General features: G+C 45.5%; 1 protein-coding gene and 1 long non-coding RNA gene across 2 annotated transcripts; both read left to right on the top strand.

The window, feature by feature from the left end:
• Positions 1 to 2323: 2323 nt before the first annotated feature.
• Positions 2324 to 13420, top strand: trak1b (trafficking protein, kinesin binding 1b). The gene is made up of 18 exons (XM_086014245.1): positions 2324 to 2500; positions 2689 to 2883; positions 3706 to 3782; positions 4651 to 4767; positions 4838 to 4938; positions 5411 to 5516; positions 5603 to 5681; positions 5757 to 5887; positions 5954 to 6028; positions 6206 to 6343; positions 6419 to 6495; positions 6833 to 7081; positions 7859 to 8133; positions 9251 to 9369; positions 10275 to 10470; positions 10565 to 10670; positions 10771 to 10896; positions 11654 to 13420. Exons 3-18 carry the CDS (start codon positions 3732 to 3734, stop codon positions 12237 to 12239), a joined length of 2532 nt encoding a protein of 843 aa, XP_085870371.1. The 5' UTR covers positions 2324 to 2500; positions 2689 to 2883; positions 3706 to 3731; the 3' UTR covers positions 12240 to 13420.
• Positions 13421 to 14953: 1533 nt separating this feature from the next.
• On the top strand, positions 14954 to 16731 carry LOC147132098 (uncharacterized). Its single transcript, XR_015082164.1, has 3 exons — positions 14954 to 15043; positions 15165 to 15385; positions 15452 to 16731. It is a non-coding gene; the product is annotated as an uncharacterized LOC147132098 (long non-coding RNA).

Here is a 16731-nt window from a genome sequence, read left to right on the forward strand (position 1 = left end):
CAGGGGTTGTTTTGTTTTGGGTTTTTTTTGTACGGCTTTTTAACACATGCCATGTCATGGTCCTTGATTTAAAATGTTTGAGAGCCACTGCAGCTTGATCACAAGTTACCCCAAAAGGTACCTCTGAACTAATTTTGCTTGAGTAATTCAACAGAGAACAGTGGATCTTTCACTTTAATCCATCTCCGGGAAGGAAGCACGTTGTACTTAGGATGAAAAGATTGAAGAAGATTGTAATGAAATTGTGGACGTTTCCTTTCCTGACATGAAGATTGATCGTCTTGACGTCATTGATGCGGAGAAAGGGTTTCATGTTTTTGTGTGAGGAAAGTGCCGAGGTGAGCTCATTCGCCAAAATAAAAGCTTTTAACTGTCAAAAGACTAAAATTGACTTAAATTGGTGTGGTTAGTCAGTATTCTTTCATGATTTAAATGACAACGCTTTTGTGTTCAATGTTAGTGATTTATTTTTAAGTACTTCGCTTTTATGTTCAGTCTGTTCATTGTCAACTGCCATATTTTGAAAGCCCAACCGGACGTCTTGCCGCGTCCTCGCTTGTGGTGCCTTGATGCTGTAGTGGCCCACTGACCGCAAGAAAAAAGAGATGGCTGCGGGAGGAGACAAGTGCACCGGGCCAGTCGCGACTTTGGAAAGCTCCCGAACGTGATCTTGACCGTTTATCGAGCTCTCTTGTATCCGGAGGAGGCTCCACCTTGGCGGCTTGCACCTCCGCGCTCCTCCCCGGCCTGTGAACACCGTTGAGACGGCGTGCATCGTCCAGCCAGACAGACGATTTTGGCAGCCTTTTTCAAACACGGGCGACTGTAAGTATCTTGCTCCATTTCAAATGCATTTTGGTGATGTGATGGCATGTGCTACTGCTGTTTGTGTCCTCTTGTAAGGACAAGGTCCCTTATATGTGAGACTCTCATCCGTGACGTCACGTAGCGATGGGGATGAAGCCACACCCTCAAATAACCCTGCCACACGAATGAACCCCTGGCCGAGGATGGAAAGACGGTTGAGCATTTATTCCACAGCCAAATGATATCCAGTTTAAGGTCCATCTACTAGTAGTGCCCCCTCAGCGCACAAGTGCAGCAACTGTCTTACTCGTAACGTTTTTCCTACTACAGTATGACATGTCTGCACACTAGTGAGGCAAAACTGTCCACAAGTTGACATCTTCGCGCTACTAGTAGTGAAGTGCTAGAATTTTATGTCACTAGTGCTAGCAGCACACCGTTTTGCTTAAGTAGTCACTTGTCACATGTAGCTGTCCAACTATTCGCCAACGGTTTTAGCGCAATTTCGTGTTCGGCGGCACTAGTAGTGGGAAAATGATGTTACGAGCAAGACAAGAGTGATAAGTATGTACTAGTACACTAACTTAAAGATGGAAGCTGCTGAGCCCATTTACTTAGTCTTGCAACATTTATTACATTAATTTGGCTATTTTTCACCCCTAAAATGAGTCACATTCATTTGTATGTGTGGCAGTTGGAATGTTTGTCAAATTTATACCTCTATAAATATATAGAGATTATTATTATTATTATTATTTCTAATAGTTATTATTTCTAATAACAAACACACACACACACACAAGTCCACACAACACAGCAAAACAAAAATCCAGAGTATGGCCGCCACCGCATGCCTCCAGTCCCGCAACAAACAAACAAACAAAATCACCAAAGCAAGAGCCAATAAACAATCAGTTAAAAAGCGCTAGTGGCAAATACTCTTTTAAAACAGCACCCAAAAAGAAACTAGGCGTTATCGTCGAGTATGCCCAGGATAGTGTCCATCGAATGGCGGGGTTAGCAGCCGCCACATCCCAAACCCCCGTGCACGTGCGCAGCTTGGGTCGGCCGCTCAACGGCGGCGCGTTGTACGAGGCCACACGAGGACGCAACAATAAAACGATCCAGTTAAAAAAGTCCGGCGTTAGGTAGAGCACAGTAAAACAAAGCAGCAGTGTCTCCGGAACAGCCGACTCTCATGGCCCACCGCAGTCGGTTCCCACTACAAAAAAAAAAAGATTTCAAGATGCGTTGTGGAGAGTTTCCTGTAGAAGGGATGAATGTGACTCTGTGATGATGTTTTGCATGATTTAAAGGCAGACGGCACACTGCTGAGTCAGCGCCACTCAACTTCAAGACTGGAGACGCATTGATCGCAGTAGACCTTGCCTTTACAAATCATTTTTATGACTTCAGTTGTTGTTCCCGTTCAATTAAGCCAGTGCGTGTTTTGTTGTTCTCTTCGTCAGCTTGAGAGGTCCATGGCCGCCGTTTCTCTCCGCCAGTGACAGGTGAGTCAAGCTGGCCTCCCCGGCCCCCTCCCAGCTCCCCGCCCCGGACCCCGACCCGGACCCGGACCCGGACCCTGACTGGGCGCGCAGTGCTGAGGATCAGTATGTAGGGGAGGGAGAATCCAGTCGGCCTGACGTGTTCCAGGCTCTCTCTGACTACAAGGACGCGGAGACCATCACAGGTAAAACAACATCTTGTAATCTAATCCCGTAATCCCTCTGCAAATTCTAGTTCTGTATTAGCAAATTTGCCTATTTATGGATTTTTTTTCCATCTACTGAAGAAGTCACCTCAATCAATACTAGTTTTTGGCGCCAATGTGTTGACGTGAGTTGACCTTTGAGGCCCAATTTTTTGTGTGCCTTTTAGATGTGTGCAACAGCACCGACCTGCCCGAGTTTGAGATCATCAGCCTCCTGGAGGAGCAGCTGCCAGTGTATCGCTTGCGGGCCGACACGGTTTACGGCTACGACCACGATGACTGGCTGCACACGCCCCTGCTGGCCAGCGACGCCCCGCTCGACCTGACCAGCGAGCAGATCGAAGAGACGCTCAAATACTTCTGTAAGTTCCGCGCGGCTTCACGCGGAACACTTTAAAACATGCAAAAAGTACACGCCAGGGTTATAAGACTTTTGTTTTTGTGTTTTTAAGTCAGTTATTTTATTTGTTTTTTTGTTTTGTTTTTTTAGAGCAGGTTTGTTTTCATTTTTTCCAAAATTCAATTTGAGTTTTTTTTCCTATTTATGGAATATTAAGTATAAGTTGATCCGTGGCCCGTCCTTTGACCGACATTGATTTCGTCTCATTTGTCATTCCTAGTTCATAGACTGAAGCTGACCTTAACTAACTATGTTTTGCAGTTGACCAATTATGGTAAAATAGCTTGGTTTCATTTGTTTCTACAGCGGGCTTGTTAGTTTTTTCTTTTTTTTTGTTTGAAAAATGCTTTAATTTATGTTTTTTTTATTAGTTTTAGTGTTAGTTTTCTACCTTTGCCCTGCATTTTTTTGAGTTTCAACATAGTGTGCGTGTTGTTGCTCATCTCCATCCGCCAAAGCGAAGCGGCGATTGGGATAAGTGTGTCGCAAACGCTAGCGATTGTAGTGTTGCGGAAAGGTGATCATCATCATCATCATCTTCATCATCGATTGGATAAAATCAATAAGGGTCGTGCGCCATGGAAAACATCAACAACATCGTCGGCGCCATTGCTGACCAAAGCCTCGCCCGAACTTGGCCTGGCCGTGACCTCTGGAAGGAATATTCTGGAAAAGTGGCGAGGTTGCGCAATGTCGCTGGCTCTGCGTGCTTCCTCGCTAACCTCCTCTTCCTCATGTGTGTGCGTGTGCGTGCGTGCGTGTGTGTGTGTGTGTGTGTCCACAGTGTTGTGTGCAGACAGAGTAGGCCAGATGACGAAGACTTTCAGTGACATTGATGCCGTCACACGTCTTCTGGAGGAGGTGAGCTCACACATATAGTATGAGGTGTCGTGGAGGGAAAATAAAATTCACTTCTCACACTCGTCAACAAACACTCACAACACACAAAACGCGTCACATGCACATAAAAAACTCCCGCAACAAAACCAGCATCCAGATTTGACGTGGACGTGTGATTTTTGACTCTCAAGTCACAATTTAGACAAAATATTTTTTGTGGTGTTTTTATTTTATTTTTTATTTTAGAGTTTTTTGTTGCGCGAGAGTTTGACTGCATGGGAGAGTTTTTCGGTAGTGTGAAGGTAGTTTTGGGTGAGCGTGATAGTTAATGAGCTTTCAGTATGATGACTTACGTCTTTGTTTTTGCGAATCCTTTCACACACATTTTTTGACCCTCACGCAGCTCTCACTTCAAAAAGGTCTTAGGCAAAAAAGGTCTGACGTTTTTTGGTTTGTGAGAGCTACTGGTGTAAGTGAGAGATGTTCTATTGTGTGAGTTTTTTTTGCTATGTGTGAGTTTTTGGTCTTTGGGTTAGTATGTTATAGTGCGAGTGAGTTTTTTTGATGGGTGTATGTGTGAGAGTTTTTTTGTGGGGTTTAAGAGGATTGTTGGAGCGTGTGAGCTAATCAGGATTCAACATTAGAGATGGCTTCCATTGTCTTTTTTTTACATTTGCCTTTAACACCATATTTTTGACTCTCATTTGCAAATGTTTAACTCACACCTAAAAAAAAAAAAAAGATCTTTGATATTGCTGTGTGTGTGAGAGGTATTTTTGGGCAATATGGCACCTCGAATAGATGCGCTATAAATATCCAGCTGCTTGTGTAGCAAATACTATTCGAACATCAAAAGTGTCTAAATGTAGCTCCTGTTCTTGTGCGTTAGAAAGAGCGAGATCTGGAGTTGGCCGCGAGAATCGGCCAGTCCCTCCTGAAGAAGAATCGAGTTCTGACTGAGCACAACGATTATCTGGAGGAGCAAGTGGGACAAATCACCGAAGAGGTCCGCCTCTGATTGTGTGTGTGCGCGGCCTGGGAGGGATTGACTTGAACGTGTGCTTTTGGTTTGGCAGGTGGCCCAGCTGCACCATGAGTTGAACCTGAAGGACGAACTGCTTCAATTTTATACCAACGCGGCCGACGAGAGCGAGGACGAGTCCGGCGGATCACCAACGTCAGCATCTTTTTAGTCGACGCTGCTCACTACCGACGCTAAGCGCGCTGGGCCCAAAACGTAGCTAGACGACGAGTGACGTAGACCACTTCTGGTCTCTCATTGGTCGAGCAGATTCAACGTCTCCTGGTTGTTATCATATTTAATACAGAGTGAACCCTCACAATTCATGTGGGCTCAGGATTGAGCCCTGTTGCAAATTGCTCGAGTCTTGCGAATAATTGGCGCCCGCCCAAAAATGTTTGCAATTGCTGATAGATGCCACAAGATGGCGGTAGTCAAAATGAAGCTCTTCCCTTCACTGGGCGAGCGCCAAGATGCAACCAGATGGCGCCAAAGCAATCATTTTATATTAGTCTGGGTGGGTTTTTAAGCAGATAACAGGGCCAAACGCCGTATGTTAAAACAGTAAAAAGTTGCACTGTATGTAAATATGAGTTGAGATGCTGCCCTTGTGCTTGTGCGCCCGAAGGGGTAAGAAGAGTCGGGCGGAAGCTGCCGCGGGAGCTTTCCTGAGCGACACCCTGCAGAGGAAACTGAAGGAGCTGGAAGAAGAGAACCTGTCGCTCCGCTCAGAGGTCCGCGCAGATACGACGGCCGCCTTCGAAAGTTTTACCTGTCGATGCCGTGACGTCATCTCAGCGTGTTTTATGTCCGTGTGCAGGCGAGCCATCTCAAGTCTGAGACCGAGACGTACGAGGAGAAGGAGCAGCAGCTGGTCAATGACTGCGTGAAGGAACTCAGTAGGTTTTCCTCCAATTTGTTGGCCTTTTGCCAAATCCGAACGACAACTAACCCCCCCCCCCCCCCCCTCGCAGGGTTGTCCAGTCTTCAGATCTCGACCATAGCGGAGGAGCTCGCCCGCAAGACTGACGATGCCTCCCGACAGCAGGAGGAGATTACGCACCTCCTCTCGCAAATTGTCGACCTGCAGAAGAAAGCCAAGTCTGTGAGTAGAGCAAATGGAACCCGCCCGTCCCTTCCTGTGCTTACGCCAAACTCCGCGTGGGCGCAGTTTGCCGTGGAGAACGAAGAACTCTCCCAGCATCTGATCGCGGCCAAAGATGCGCAGAGGCAACTCACCGCAGAGGTGAGTCTCGGGTTGTCATGGCGACCGAGTGTTGAATATGAGGTGCCGTTTAGGCCCCAAATCACATTCGCACTTTCATGTGAGTGACAAATGACAACAAATGACGATTTATTTTTTGGGGGCGGGGCCGACACCTTGTAGTAAAGTCGTGACCTTAATCGGCAATGTTTCGGCCAGCTGCAAGAGTTGGAGGAGAAGTACTCGGAGTGCATCGAAATGCTGCGCGAGGCCCAGGAGGAGCTGAAGAACCTGAGGAACAGAAACTACGCGGTGGGAACGCCCAGACGCTTCCACCCGCTCGGCTTGTACCCCATGGTCAGGCTTCCGCAGCCGCCCGGCGCCGCGCAACCGCCGATGCGCGCCCGTGCGCCTCACGTGTGCGTCTGACAGGATTCCTTGGCCGCCGAGATCGAGGGAACCATGCGGAAGGAGCTGAGCCTGGACGACCCCGACTGCGAGCAGCAAAAGTACGCAGGAAACATTTCTTTTGATATTCACACAGTGTCATCCCAAAGGGAAGTACAGATTTGTGACGGGTTTATTTATTCAAGTGGGCGATGCCATCTACAATTTATTGACACAGGGAGGCCATTTTTTAATTTTTTTTTAGGAAATATAATATCTCATTGTGGTGTATAATAAGACGGCAACCAAATGATGCAGTATTTGGCAATTCTATTCGACTGGCGCAGGTGTTGCTATTGTTTGTTTGCTCGTGCGTAGTTCAAAGCTGCTCTCCAATGATTGTGTTCCATCTCCGCCCAGCGTGTTGATATTGGGAGTTTTGCCTGTTTACTCCGCCAGGGTCCACCGCAAGCGCGTTTTCGAGACGGTCAAGAACGTGAACCAGACGGTGCGTCAGCGCTCTGTGACCCCGACCGGCGCCAACATCCCGGGCTCCAACCAGTCCTTGTCGTCGCGCACGTCGCCCATGTCCAGCGGGCTCAGCAGCCCTCACTCCAGCCTGTGCGGAGGCGAGCCGGGCGGGGACGGCGTCGCCCTCGACAACCGCGCCCAGAGCATCCTCATGGAGACGGCGTCCAATCAGGAGAGGTGAGCAGGGGATTTTTTTTGAAGGGTTTTGGACATTTTTTTTCCAACCTTGTTTAAATGTGGAGAGATCATTAACGGCAGATGACGAGAGGACGTAGGAAAGAAACAAAAGGCCTTGTTCGATGTTTAAGGTTTTTTTTCTTTTGTTTTTGCTTCTTGTACTGCAGTACATATTAAGTAATTTTTAACCTTTAAAATTGCAGTTTGTTTGCGCATTGCAACTAATGGCATGCAGGCTCCATGCATGCAAAAAGAATAACTGAATTAAAAGTTCAAACTTGACCTCTTACAGTGGCTTTTTTTTTTTTTATTCCAGTTCAGTGCTTTTTTTTTTTTTTTAAACTACCGTTCAGTTTTATTCACCGTTTAGATATTGTACATTTGCCTTTTAACTTTTTGTTTGTTTTCAAGTATTTATTTAGATTCAATTATAATTCAACTTTTGTGGGCAATTCATTTTAATAATCTATTTTTAATTTATTCAAATGTTAATGTTCAAAATGCATAATTATGCAGCGAATTTAGTAAATTCAACTATTTTCGGTAGGGATACTGTATTCGATACAACTTTTTTTTTTTTTTTTGTCCAGACCAATAACAGTCCGAGTATTCACTCTTTGAGCACCGATACTGAGTACCGCCACAAGGGCAAATATGTTTTGTTATCGTATAAATGGTATAATACTATTTGCTGTAGTTTACCAAAGTGCTACTATAGCTTTTGCAATATACTAAAAATACAATATAATGTACCGCTTTTACTCCGTGACTCTTTAGTAGCATCGACGGGCGAGAGAGGAAGACAAGCGGAGCTGAGGATTTGCGTCTGGCCTTGCGCCGCCTCTCCCTGCGCCGGCAAAACAACCTGAGCGAGCGGCGGTTCTTCGAGGAGGAGCGGGAGCGGTGGCGAGGCGGCCGCCTCCCCGACGCCGCCGGCCGGGGGGGCGTCGTGACCCCCTCGGAAAGCATCATGTCGCTGGGGAACCTCCACCTGTGGGCCTCTAGGGGCCCCTACCTACCCGACAAACTGCAGATTGTCAAGCCGCTCGAAGGTGAGGGCGGGGCGAAAAAGGAGCGAGAGAAGCAGGAGCAGGAGGAGGAGGAGGGAGGGCAGGCCCGGGCAGACACCCGAGGGAGAAAGACGGGGCGGGTGGGGGCTGGGTGAGGAAGACCGGCGCCGGGTTGGAGAGGGAGCGGGGGAGGAGGTGGGCCAGGGACAAGGGCGGGAGCAGGAGGAGGAAGGCGGCCGGCGAGGTGAAGGCCACGCCCCCTACGCTCATGCTCTTCAACTCGTTCTGGTCTCTCATGCATCGTCACAAGTCAGGCGCCTTTGCTTCGCCGCACACTTTCTGCAGGGACACACAGCCCAGAGCGTGGCTCTAAAGTGGCCGTCCTAGCTTTTTGTGACGCCCCCCACTACCCCCCCCCCAATCCTCAGTGGCAGAAGATGCTATTTTTGAACACAAATACAATCTAATTGTGATAGGAAACCTAACATCATACAGAGACGTTGTATTTTTAATATTTTGGGTACCTTATAAGCATGGTTGATAAAGATCATAGATTTTGATTTATTTATTGTCTTATTTATTTTTTAAGTTTACATCACGTGACTGAGCTAAAAATGTCAGTGTTTCATAAAACAAGAATCACACAACCACAAAGTTTGGTTAATCTCTTTACTCTTCAATCATTTTTAAATGCCATGATAGTAGTGTAATTATTCGACACGTGTAAGGTTTTAACGAATTTCGAGGGTCTATTATACAAGCAGATATCAGTGTGATGCAATACCGTTCTACAATTACAATCACAATACCGAGCATTATTTAAAGCATTTCATTTATTGATAACGGCCGCATTATGTTTTCATGCCCACCATCCGTTTTTGTTTTGCTTTGAGACTCGTTGTGTTTTCTGTTCTTTCTGTCCGCATCGTGTACTTCCCTTTCTTAATGTCACCACCATGTTTGACTAATAAAATGTGTTTTTTTGTCATTCAAATTTCATTTCTTCTTCCGTCGCTTTTTTGTCACCTTTTTCGTTGCCTTATCATAATTTGTTCCCTTCGATCACTCACTTAAAGTGCATCTCATCCCAACACGTCACGGGCGCCGTCAGCTGGGTGTACCTCACGGTGGTCATAACGTGTCTTTCCACCCACCGTAGGCTCGGCCACCCTGCATCACTGGCAGCAATTGGCCCAGCCGCATCTCGGGGTGATTCTGGACGCCAGGCCGGGCGTCGTGTCGAAAGGATACAGGCCCCTCGAACTGGAGCTTGAGCAGGTCTGTATGTCCCACCGTACGTACAGTTCGTCAATGTGCGCTTCAAAATGGCAAATCTTTTTATCACTGACAGCCACAATGGTATTCAACGACTTTATATAGAAAGAGCTCGTTTCCAAAAATGACATCAAAGCCACATAAAACAAGAAAAAAAATGGTTTGTCCGATTTTTTTCGATATGGGGTAAATGAATCAGGGGCGGAGCCAATGGTGGCCCACGCGGGTTGACATCCCATCCAATGTGATTCATGAAAAAATATACACTTTAACATTTTTTGTAAATTATGAAATTATTTGTGTTTTTTATTTTTATTTTATTGAATATTAAGAAAGGCATAATTGTGCTTGTCTAAGGACGATCTGAACTTCATATTATTCGGTTTGTCATTTTATTTGAATATACGATGCGTCGGGACAGGAGGATTGTGCGAAGTGAGAGAAATATTCAGGACCACCCTGATTTTTCCAGGCCCATCCATTAGCCACCTTCTGGCTCCGCCCCTGAAATGAATCCAAATTTCTCATAATCATCAAAATGGATTAAAGTGCTATGGATACTTAAAGGTAGTAAATCGCTATACTTTGTACACAAACATCCAGTATGGCTAATTATCAGACTTAGGTGTGACTATACCTTTTTCATGACCCAAAAAAAAAGATTGTTGCAAACTGTTGACAAAAGGATACAACAGCAAAAAACGAGAGAAGGCAATTTATTCCTATTATCAATCGCTTTTTATGGGAACTTTGAAGTTAGCGCCTGTTTATTGCTACACTTGAACTCGGGTTTAACTTCTGCGTTTGGGTTCTGCACACACCCATGTCAAGTCAAGTAATTGGATCTTGAGGGATGCAAATGGACCCCTGTTGACATTCTTCCATGTATGAATGGGCGCCGTCCGCAGGTGTATTCTTGGGGGAGCTTCGAGGAGGACGAAGCAGGAGAGCAATACTTTCAGAATCTTCCCACCAGCTCGTCTTCGGCCTCCCCAGCTGTGCCCTGTACTTCGTCGAGCCTGGGGCAGCCCTCGCCGCGCTTGGCTCCACCTTCTCCGCCCTCACCATCGCCGTCGCCACATCTCAGCAACACTGATGCGCTGGGTGAGGCAAAAATAAAGAAACCATCAGTGAAAAGTGTACCGTAGCTATTTTTTTTTGTTTGTTTGTTTTTTTTAAATGGTTGTTTTGTGTTCAGCTGCATATTATCCAGGTAAATGCATGGCTCATACAAGCTCCACCTACACCTTCACGACCTGCCGCATCCTGCACCCGACTGACGAGCAGACGCGGGTCACGCCCAGGTAAGCCACGTCACGAACACAGAGAGCTCACGTTTCCAAAATAAAGCGCAATGAAGAGAATTCTTTTCATTTGACCGAGTTGGCTCATTTTGCCCGACAGTCTGAACGCCATCCCGGCGTCGTCCTCCTGCGTGATGACCAGCTCGCTACTGGGCACGCCCGCCGCAACGCCCTGCACGCCCCGCAGGCTCAGTCTGAGGCCGTCCGAGTCTTCAACAAATCTCAGGCAAAAAAACTGCAAAATATACTTATTAGAAACCCAAACATTGTTTTTTTCAAGAATATGTTCCCAGCATGTCCACTAGTTGAAACAAGGCAATATGATTAATATAAGATATGAGTTAAGCAGTAAAATCCAACTGTTTTTAGCCATCTCAGGGGACGGCCATTTTGTCATTTCTGTCGACTGAAAATGACATCACTACCCAGGGCTCAGGGAACTACCAATCACGGCTCGTCTGTTTTCTAAAGCTGAGCCGAGATTGGTGGTTACCTAAGCAGTTGTGATGTCATTTCCAGTCGACAGAAGTGACAAAATTGCATTGAACATATTCTTGAACTGGTCGACTGGTTAGCACGTCCGCCTCACAGTTCAGAGGTCGCGGGTTCGATCCCGGCTCCGGCCTCCCTGTGTGGAGTTTGCATGTTCTCCCCGTGCCTGCGTGGGTTTTCTCCGGGCACTCCGGTTTCCTCCCACATTCCAAAAACATGCATGGTAAGTTGATTGGATACTCTAAATTGGCCCTAGGTGTGATTGTGAGTGCGGATGTTTGTCTCTGTGTGCCCTGCGATTGGCTGGCAACCAGTTCAGGGTGTCCCCCGCCTACTGCCCAAAGACAGCTGGGATAGGCTCCAGCACGCCCCGCGACCCTTGTGAGGAGAAGCGGTACAGATAATGGATGGATGGATGGATATTCTTGAACAAAATATGTTTGGGTCTTTAAGATGACCTGAGCTGACTTGCTTGTTCCGTTGGTCCGCAGAGATGCCACACGCACCACCAGCACTTGCCTGGGTCTCGTGCGCCTCCTACAGGAGAGAGGGATCTCTGCAGCGATGTATCACCAGAGTCAGGGATTGGATGCCAGTCAGGCCAATGAGGGGCTTTTATTCAGCACTTGTATTACTCCCAACAGACCCCCCGGCGCCGACCCGTCGCGTCCCTCCACCCCTCCGAACTCCCCCACAGGACAGGGGGCTTCGGCCTTAGCGACCTCCATGGGCTTTGACTTCAAGAGCCCCTCTTACGACAACTTCCTGGCTTCCAAGCCGGCGCGCTCCATCCTCAAGGAGGTGACGGGAGGGGCGAGGGGCCGCCAGAGGGGGCGGGACTGCGAGAGCCAGACTGACGTGAGCGTGACCGTGCACAACCTCAACCTGCTGGACAAGGTGAAACGGCTCGGGGTGGCAGGCGCGGCGGGGGCCAGAGCAGCCAGTCCCGGCCCCATCCTCGGGGGGCCTCTGGGTGGGCTGCGCAGGTCGGGTTCCCCCTTCGGGCCGGACGGGATCAGACGGAACCGGAGTTATCCGGCCAGCATGGCCATGAAAGCTCCAGGTCCTCCAGAGTAACATTGACGAGTGACGTATGAGTCAACCAATCAGAAGCAAGGACTGGCTGCTGGCCAGTCACATAGTCACCGTTTTATAACTGCGTAGGAAATAATGACTTATATGCAAATTAGTATAGTAAGGGAGTTGACGAAGCATAAATGCAGTTTCCTCCCTCGTATTTGCCTGCCACAAATAGCTGAACTTAAAATTGCCCGCGACTGCCACAAGATGGCAACAAAGTGCTACTAATGAAGCGCCTCAAATCACCTCAACATACTTCCTTGACACCGCGATGGTGCTAAATTACTACTCCTGTTAGACTAAGCTTTGTTCTGACCACGACGACAGTGAATCGTTTTTGGGGTTTTTTTTCGCCAGCAGATATGTTCCAAAGAAAAGCAAACTAATATAACAATTCAAGAGCTTGAATAAGAATGCTGCAGTTATATACAGTAATGAACAAAAATATACAATAAAAAAAATTCTCTCCATGTTGACAGTTCTTTGTCACATCTCTAACTATAATGAGTGAATGGAATTTTTTAAACTGAAATAACATCCCTCTTATCTAAGATGTAAACCCTGGAGGTGCATCTCTAAAATAGACTTTTGTGGGGACTTATTTCAATAGTTCAATTCTAAAAGTGAAATTTGTGAATAGATTACACACAGAGTGAGATTTTAAAGTATTTTGTTTTTATTTGATTTTAGAAATGTCATGTTTAACAGCTAACGAAAATCCCGAATTCCCTATCTGAAGAACTCCGAAAGTTTTTATAGCAATGAAACTAGGTAGAAAATGGCCTTCTGTACTCCTCTCTATTAATTGAGGACTGTTTTTGTTTTATGGATGATTTTATGATTTCGTTTGCCTTCTTGTAATTTTATGCAGCTATAAAGCACCTTGAATTTCCTTGTTAATGAATTATGATGTTCGGGCGGCATGGTAGAGTGGTAGTTTCCCAACCCAGAGGTTGTGGGTTCGATCCCCGGCCATTGTCACCATGTAAGTATCCTTGAGCAAGATATTGAACCCCCAGTTGCGTCTGATGTCGGTCATCACGCGCTTTGAGTACCAAAGGTAGAAAAGCGCGATACAAGTGACAGCCCATCATGTTTGACCTTTTGAATTGATTTACTGAAATAAATTAACTTTTCTGCGATGTTTTATTTTGTTGCGACGCAACAGTATATACGTATGTTGTTTTTCCTATTGTTGTGGTTGCCCTGGCACTCTTCAGACTGATGTCATTGAAACTACTGATGTTGTAATTTATAGCAAGTATTGGGCCGTGTCTCGGTCCGTGTCTCTTTTGGTCGTTGGATGTTGTGATTGGAAGCAGATATGAAAAATGGAAAAACGACACGTGATTTGATGTTCATTTTAAAATACAAACACCAAACTTGAAATACAGCTTGATTTTCTAGTTTGTTGTCTGGAAGGAGTAAGGAAAAGTCTCAAAACAGTTTGATTTTTAATTTCCAATTCTAAAACGAAAATAGAATATAGCGTACGAGACACACATCGAAATACGGCTCATATATTTGTTTTAGATTCCCGGGAGGAGTTACCAAGAGCATTTCTCCTACTGACCAAGAGATGGCGACAGCGTAGCGCCTGAAGACGATATTGTATTGTAACGTGGAGAAAATTGTTGGTATCCTCTCTGAAATAAAAAATAATAATAATAATAATAATGTAAGAGTAATTTAATGAAAATTTACTGATGACAATAAGAAATAGCTTTTAAATTGTGGTTGAGCAGCTTTATTTATATAAAAAAATTATAATGATAATCATAAACTCATGAAGCAGACCTGGACAAAAATGGTGGTGCTCCGAGAAAAGATTGAAAATAATTTGACAATATGGACATGTTCAACCAATGTGTCGTCGAATTAGCATCACAGATGTCTTCCAACTTGTAAGCAATCAGTTGGCCAACATTTTCGGGCATACATACTCCACTACAACCACGGGGAAAGACCAACATTCTCGCCTGGGTGACATTTTGGCCACTCTTGGTCCACTTTCAAAATAAATGAACACATTTTAATAAATAAATAAATATGGACGCACGCATGCATGCATGAGACATGCTGTCGGCGAGAGCGCTGTACTGTATTTTCGTTTGAGAATTAAAAATTGAAAATCAAGCTGTCGTGACTCGTTTCAGACAACAAACTAGAAAATCAAGCTGTATTTCAAATTTGGTGTTTCTATTTTAAAATGAAAATCTTATAACGAGTCGTTAATCCATTTTTAATACCTGCTTCCAAACACAATACAGTATCCAGTGACCAAAAGAGACACGGACCCGGTTTTATTTTCATTTATTTTTTCTACAACAGAAAATCGAATATAGCACGGGACATAAATGGAGAAACGGATCGTCTATTTATTTTTGGATTCCCCGAAGTCGTCCCGACAGGATTTCTCCTACTGACCAGGAGATGGAGACAACGCCACGCCTCAAGACGGTGTAGGGTTGTGTATTTATTATTATTATTATTATTATTATTCATTTTATTTTTATTATTTTTATTATTATTACTACTATTATTGTAGTGTTGTGTAATAATAGCCAGGTTGCCGAACCTTATGACGTGTAATTCATTTCCATTTTTGAGGCGTGAAATTGAAGCAACAATTTCCACAGTGAGCCAAGCAGTCATCATGACACGTCACCGGGTGGCGCTAGTGTACAAAGTGCCGATTAACTAACAGAAGAAGAAGAAGACTGGCTTGGCTTGGCGCACGTGACGTCAGGCCTGTCGGTGACTTGGAACAGGTGTGCAGAAGGGTCGAGTGCAGTGCACAGGTGCGGCATGATGGCGACTGGCCGCTTGGCGTTTTCTCAGGGAAGTGAGCACACGAGCAAATGTTTGTTTTTTATGGCCAATGACCGTTTGTTTGTTTGTTTGTTTGTTTGTTTGTTGCAGGATTTGCACACTTGGGGGACATAACAGCGTTCGGGCACAGCACGTCACGATTCACTTCTTGGCTTGGTTTAGCAGCGCCGTTGAACAAGCAGAAGGAAAAGATTGGCTTGGATTGGCGCACGTGACGTGAGGCCTGCGGGTGATTTGGAACAGGTGTGCGGAAGGGGATTCGTTGAGTGCAGTGCACAGGTGCGGCGACCGACCGCTTGGCGTTTTCTCAGGTGAGCACACAAGCAAATGTTTGTTGTTTTTTGGCCGTTTGGCCTATGCCATTTTGTTTGTTGCAGGATCTGCACACTTGAGGCACGCAATAGCGTTCGAGCACAGCAATCACAATTCTCTTCGCTTTGCTTGATTTAGGACATTGTCCTCTTTGTTTCTTTTGCTATGATTTCAAATTATTTTGGTCTGTTTAATGCTGGCCACCTCTTTTTTTGTTTTTTCTTTTCTTTTTTTTTCACGGTGTTGTCAATGACAATGCCTTTGTACTTGGTAATTGAACTGTAATGGGTTTTTGTTTGTCTCATTTTTTTGGGTGTTCATTGAATTATGGTGCATTTTATTTCAGGTGGTATGTAACAATTGTTTTTTGGATTTTTCGAATGTCCTGGTCTTATGAAGTTTACTGCCAGTGCCAAAAATGGTTTTGTGTTGTAAATGACACACCTAATGGTTTTGTACTTGGCAATTGAACTGTAAGAGGTTTTTTTTTCGGACTGATCTTTGTTTATTGAATATGGTGTCTTTTATTCATTTTTGTCCCTTCGCCCAATCTGAGGTAGGCATATTATTTGTAATACTTATTTCTCCTATTTTTGTGTGTTATGGTGAATAACCCGCCACATGTGCAATGTACTTGTTTGTTTTGCAAACTTGTGAATGTGGTTTTCTGTAACCTTTGACGCCAATTATCACAAATTGCATTTAAACCCTTTCCGCTCCAAATACTCGAAAATCGCGACTGTATTCTTCTGCTGCCGGTTTAAAAAAAGGCACCAAGAACCACCTCATGAGGGTTAGCGTTACACACACGCACAATGAAGTGAGTAGCACATGATGCGTTTTGCCGGATGGAACAACAGGACGGGCGAGGGAAAACAACAAAGTAGAGACTCCAATCAAATTAGTGACACTCCACGTTACTCTTTGATGCTTTGGCTGTGTGGATTCTGCACCAAGCGACTGGGACAAGATCTGAGGCGAACCGCTTCCCCGGGGGCGTCGCCAGTTTGGATTTTTGCATTGATTGAAATGAGCAGGTCGTGAGGAAGAAGCGCTTCTCTGAAGGAGTCCACCTGCAGCGCTTCCGCTCATGAAATGAAGTCTCATGTTTTAGTTAACTTAACACCGCATTGTGTTAAATGTTGCCCACTCAGCCGCTGTAGCAGCCTGGTCATCCTGGAAGGCGATTGGTCCCTCAATCTCTGATCCTTTCGCTAGGTTTCTTCTGCGAAGCCCGCCCAAATGGGGTTTGCAGTTTTTGGCGTTCGATGGCGTTCGACGTAATGGGCACCCCTTTTTGTTTTTAAACGACCATATATAGTAACGCTAAAAACTAAGGAAAAAA

This window comes from Filicampus tigris, chromosome 18 (assembly GCF_054856515.1).
Source record: "Filicampus tigris isolate MCC_2025a chromosome 18, RoL_Ftig_1.0, whole genome shotgun sequence".
Lineage (NCBI taxonomy): Eukaryota > Metazoa > Chordata > Actinopteri > Syngnathiformes > Syngnathidae > Filicampus > Filicampus tigris.

Bases quoted from the DNA above. Each gene is read 5' to 3' on its own strand.
- trak1b (XM_086014245.1), top strand. From the start codon at position 3,732: ATGACGAAGACTTTCAGTGACATTGATGCCGTCACACGTCTTCTGGAG. The intron at 3,783-4,650 runs GTGAGCTCACAC...CTTGTGCGTTAG, and splicing joins TCACACGTCTTCTGGAGGAG to AAAGAGCGAGATCTGGAGTT. The intron at 6,029-6,205 runs GTGAGTCTCGGG...TGTTTCGGCCAG, and splicing joins AGAGGCAACTCACCGCAGAG to CTGCAAGAGTTGGAGGAGAA.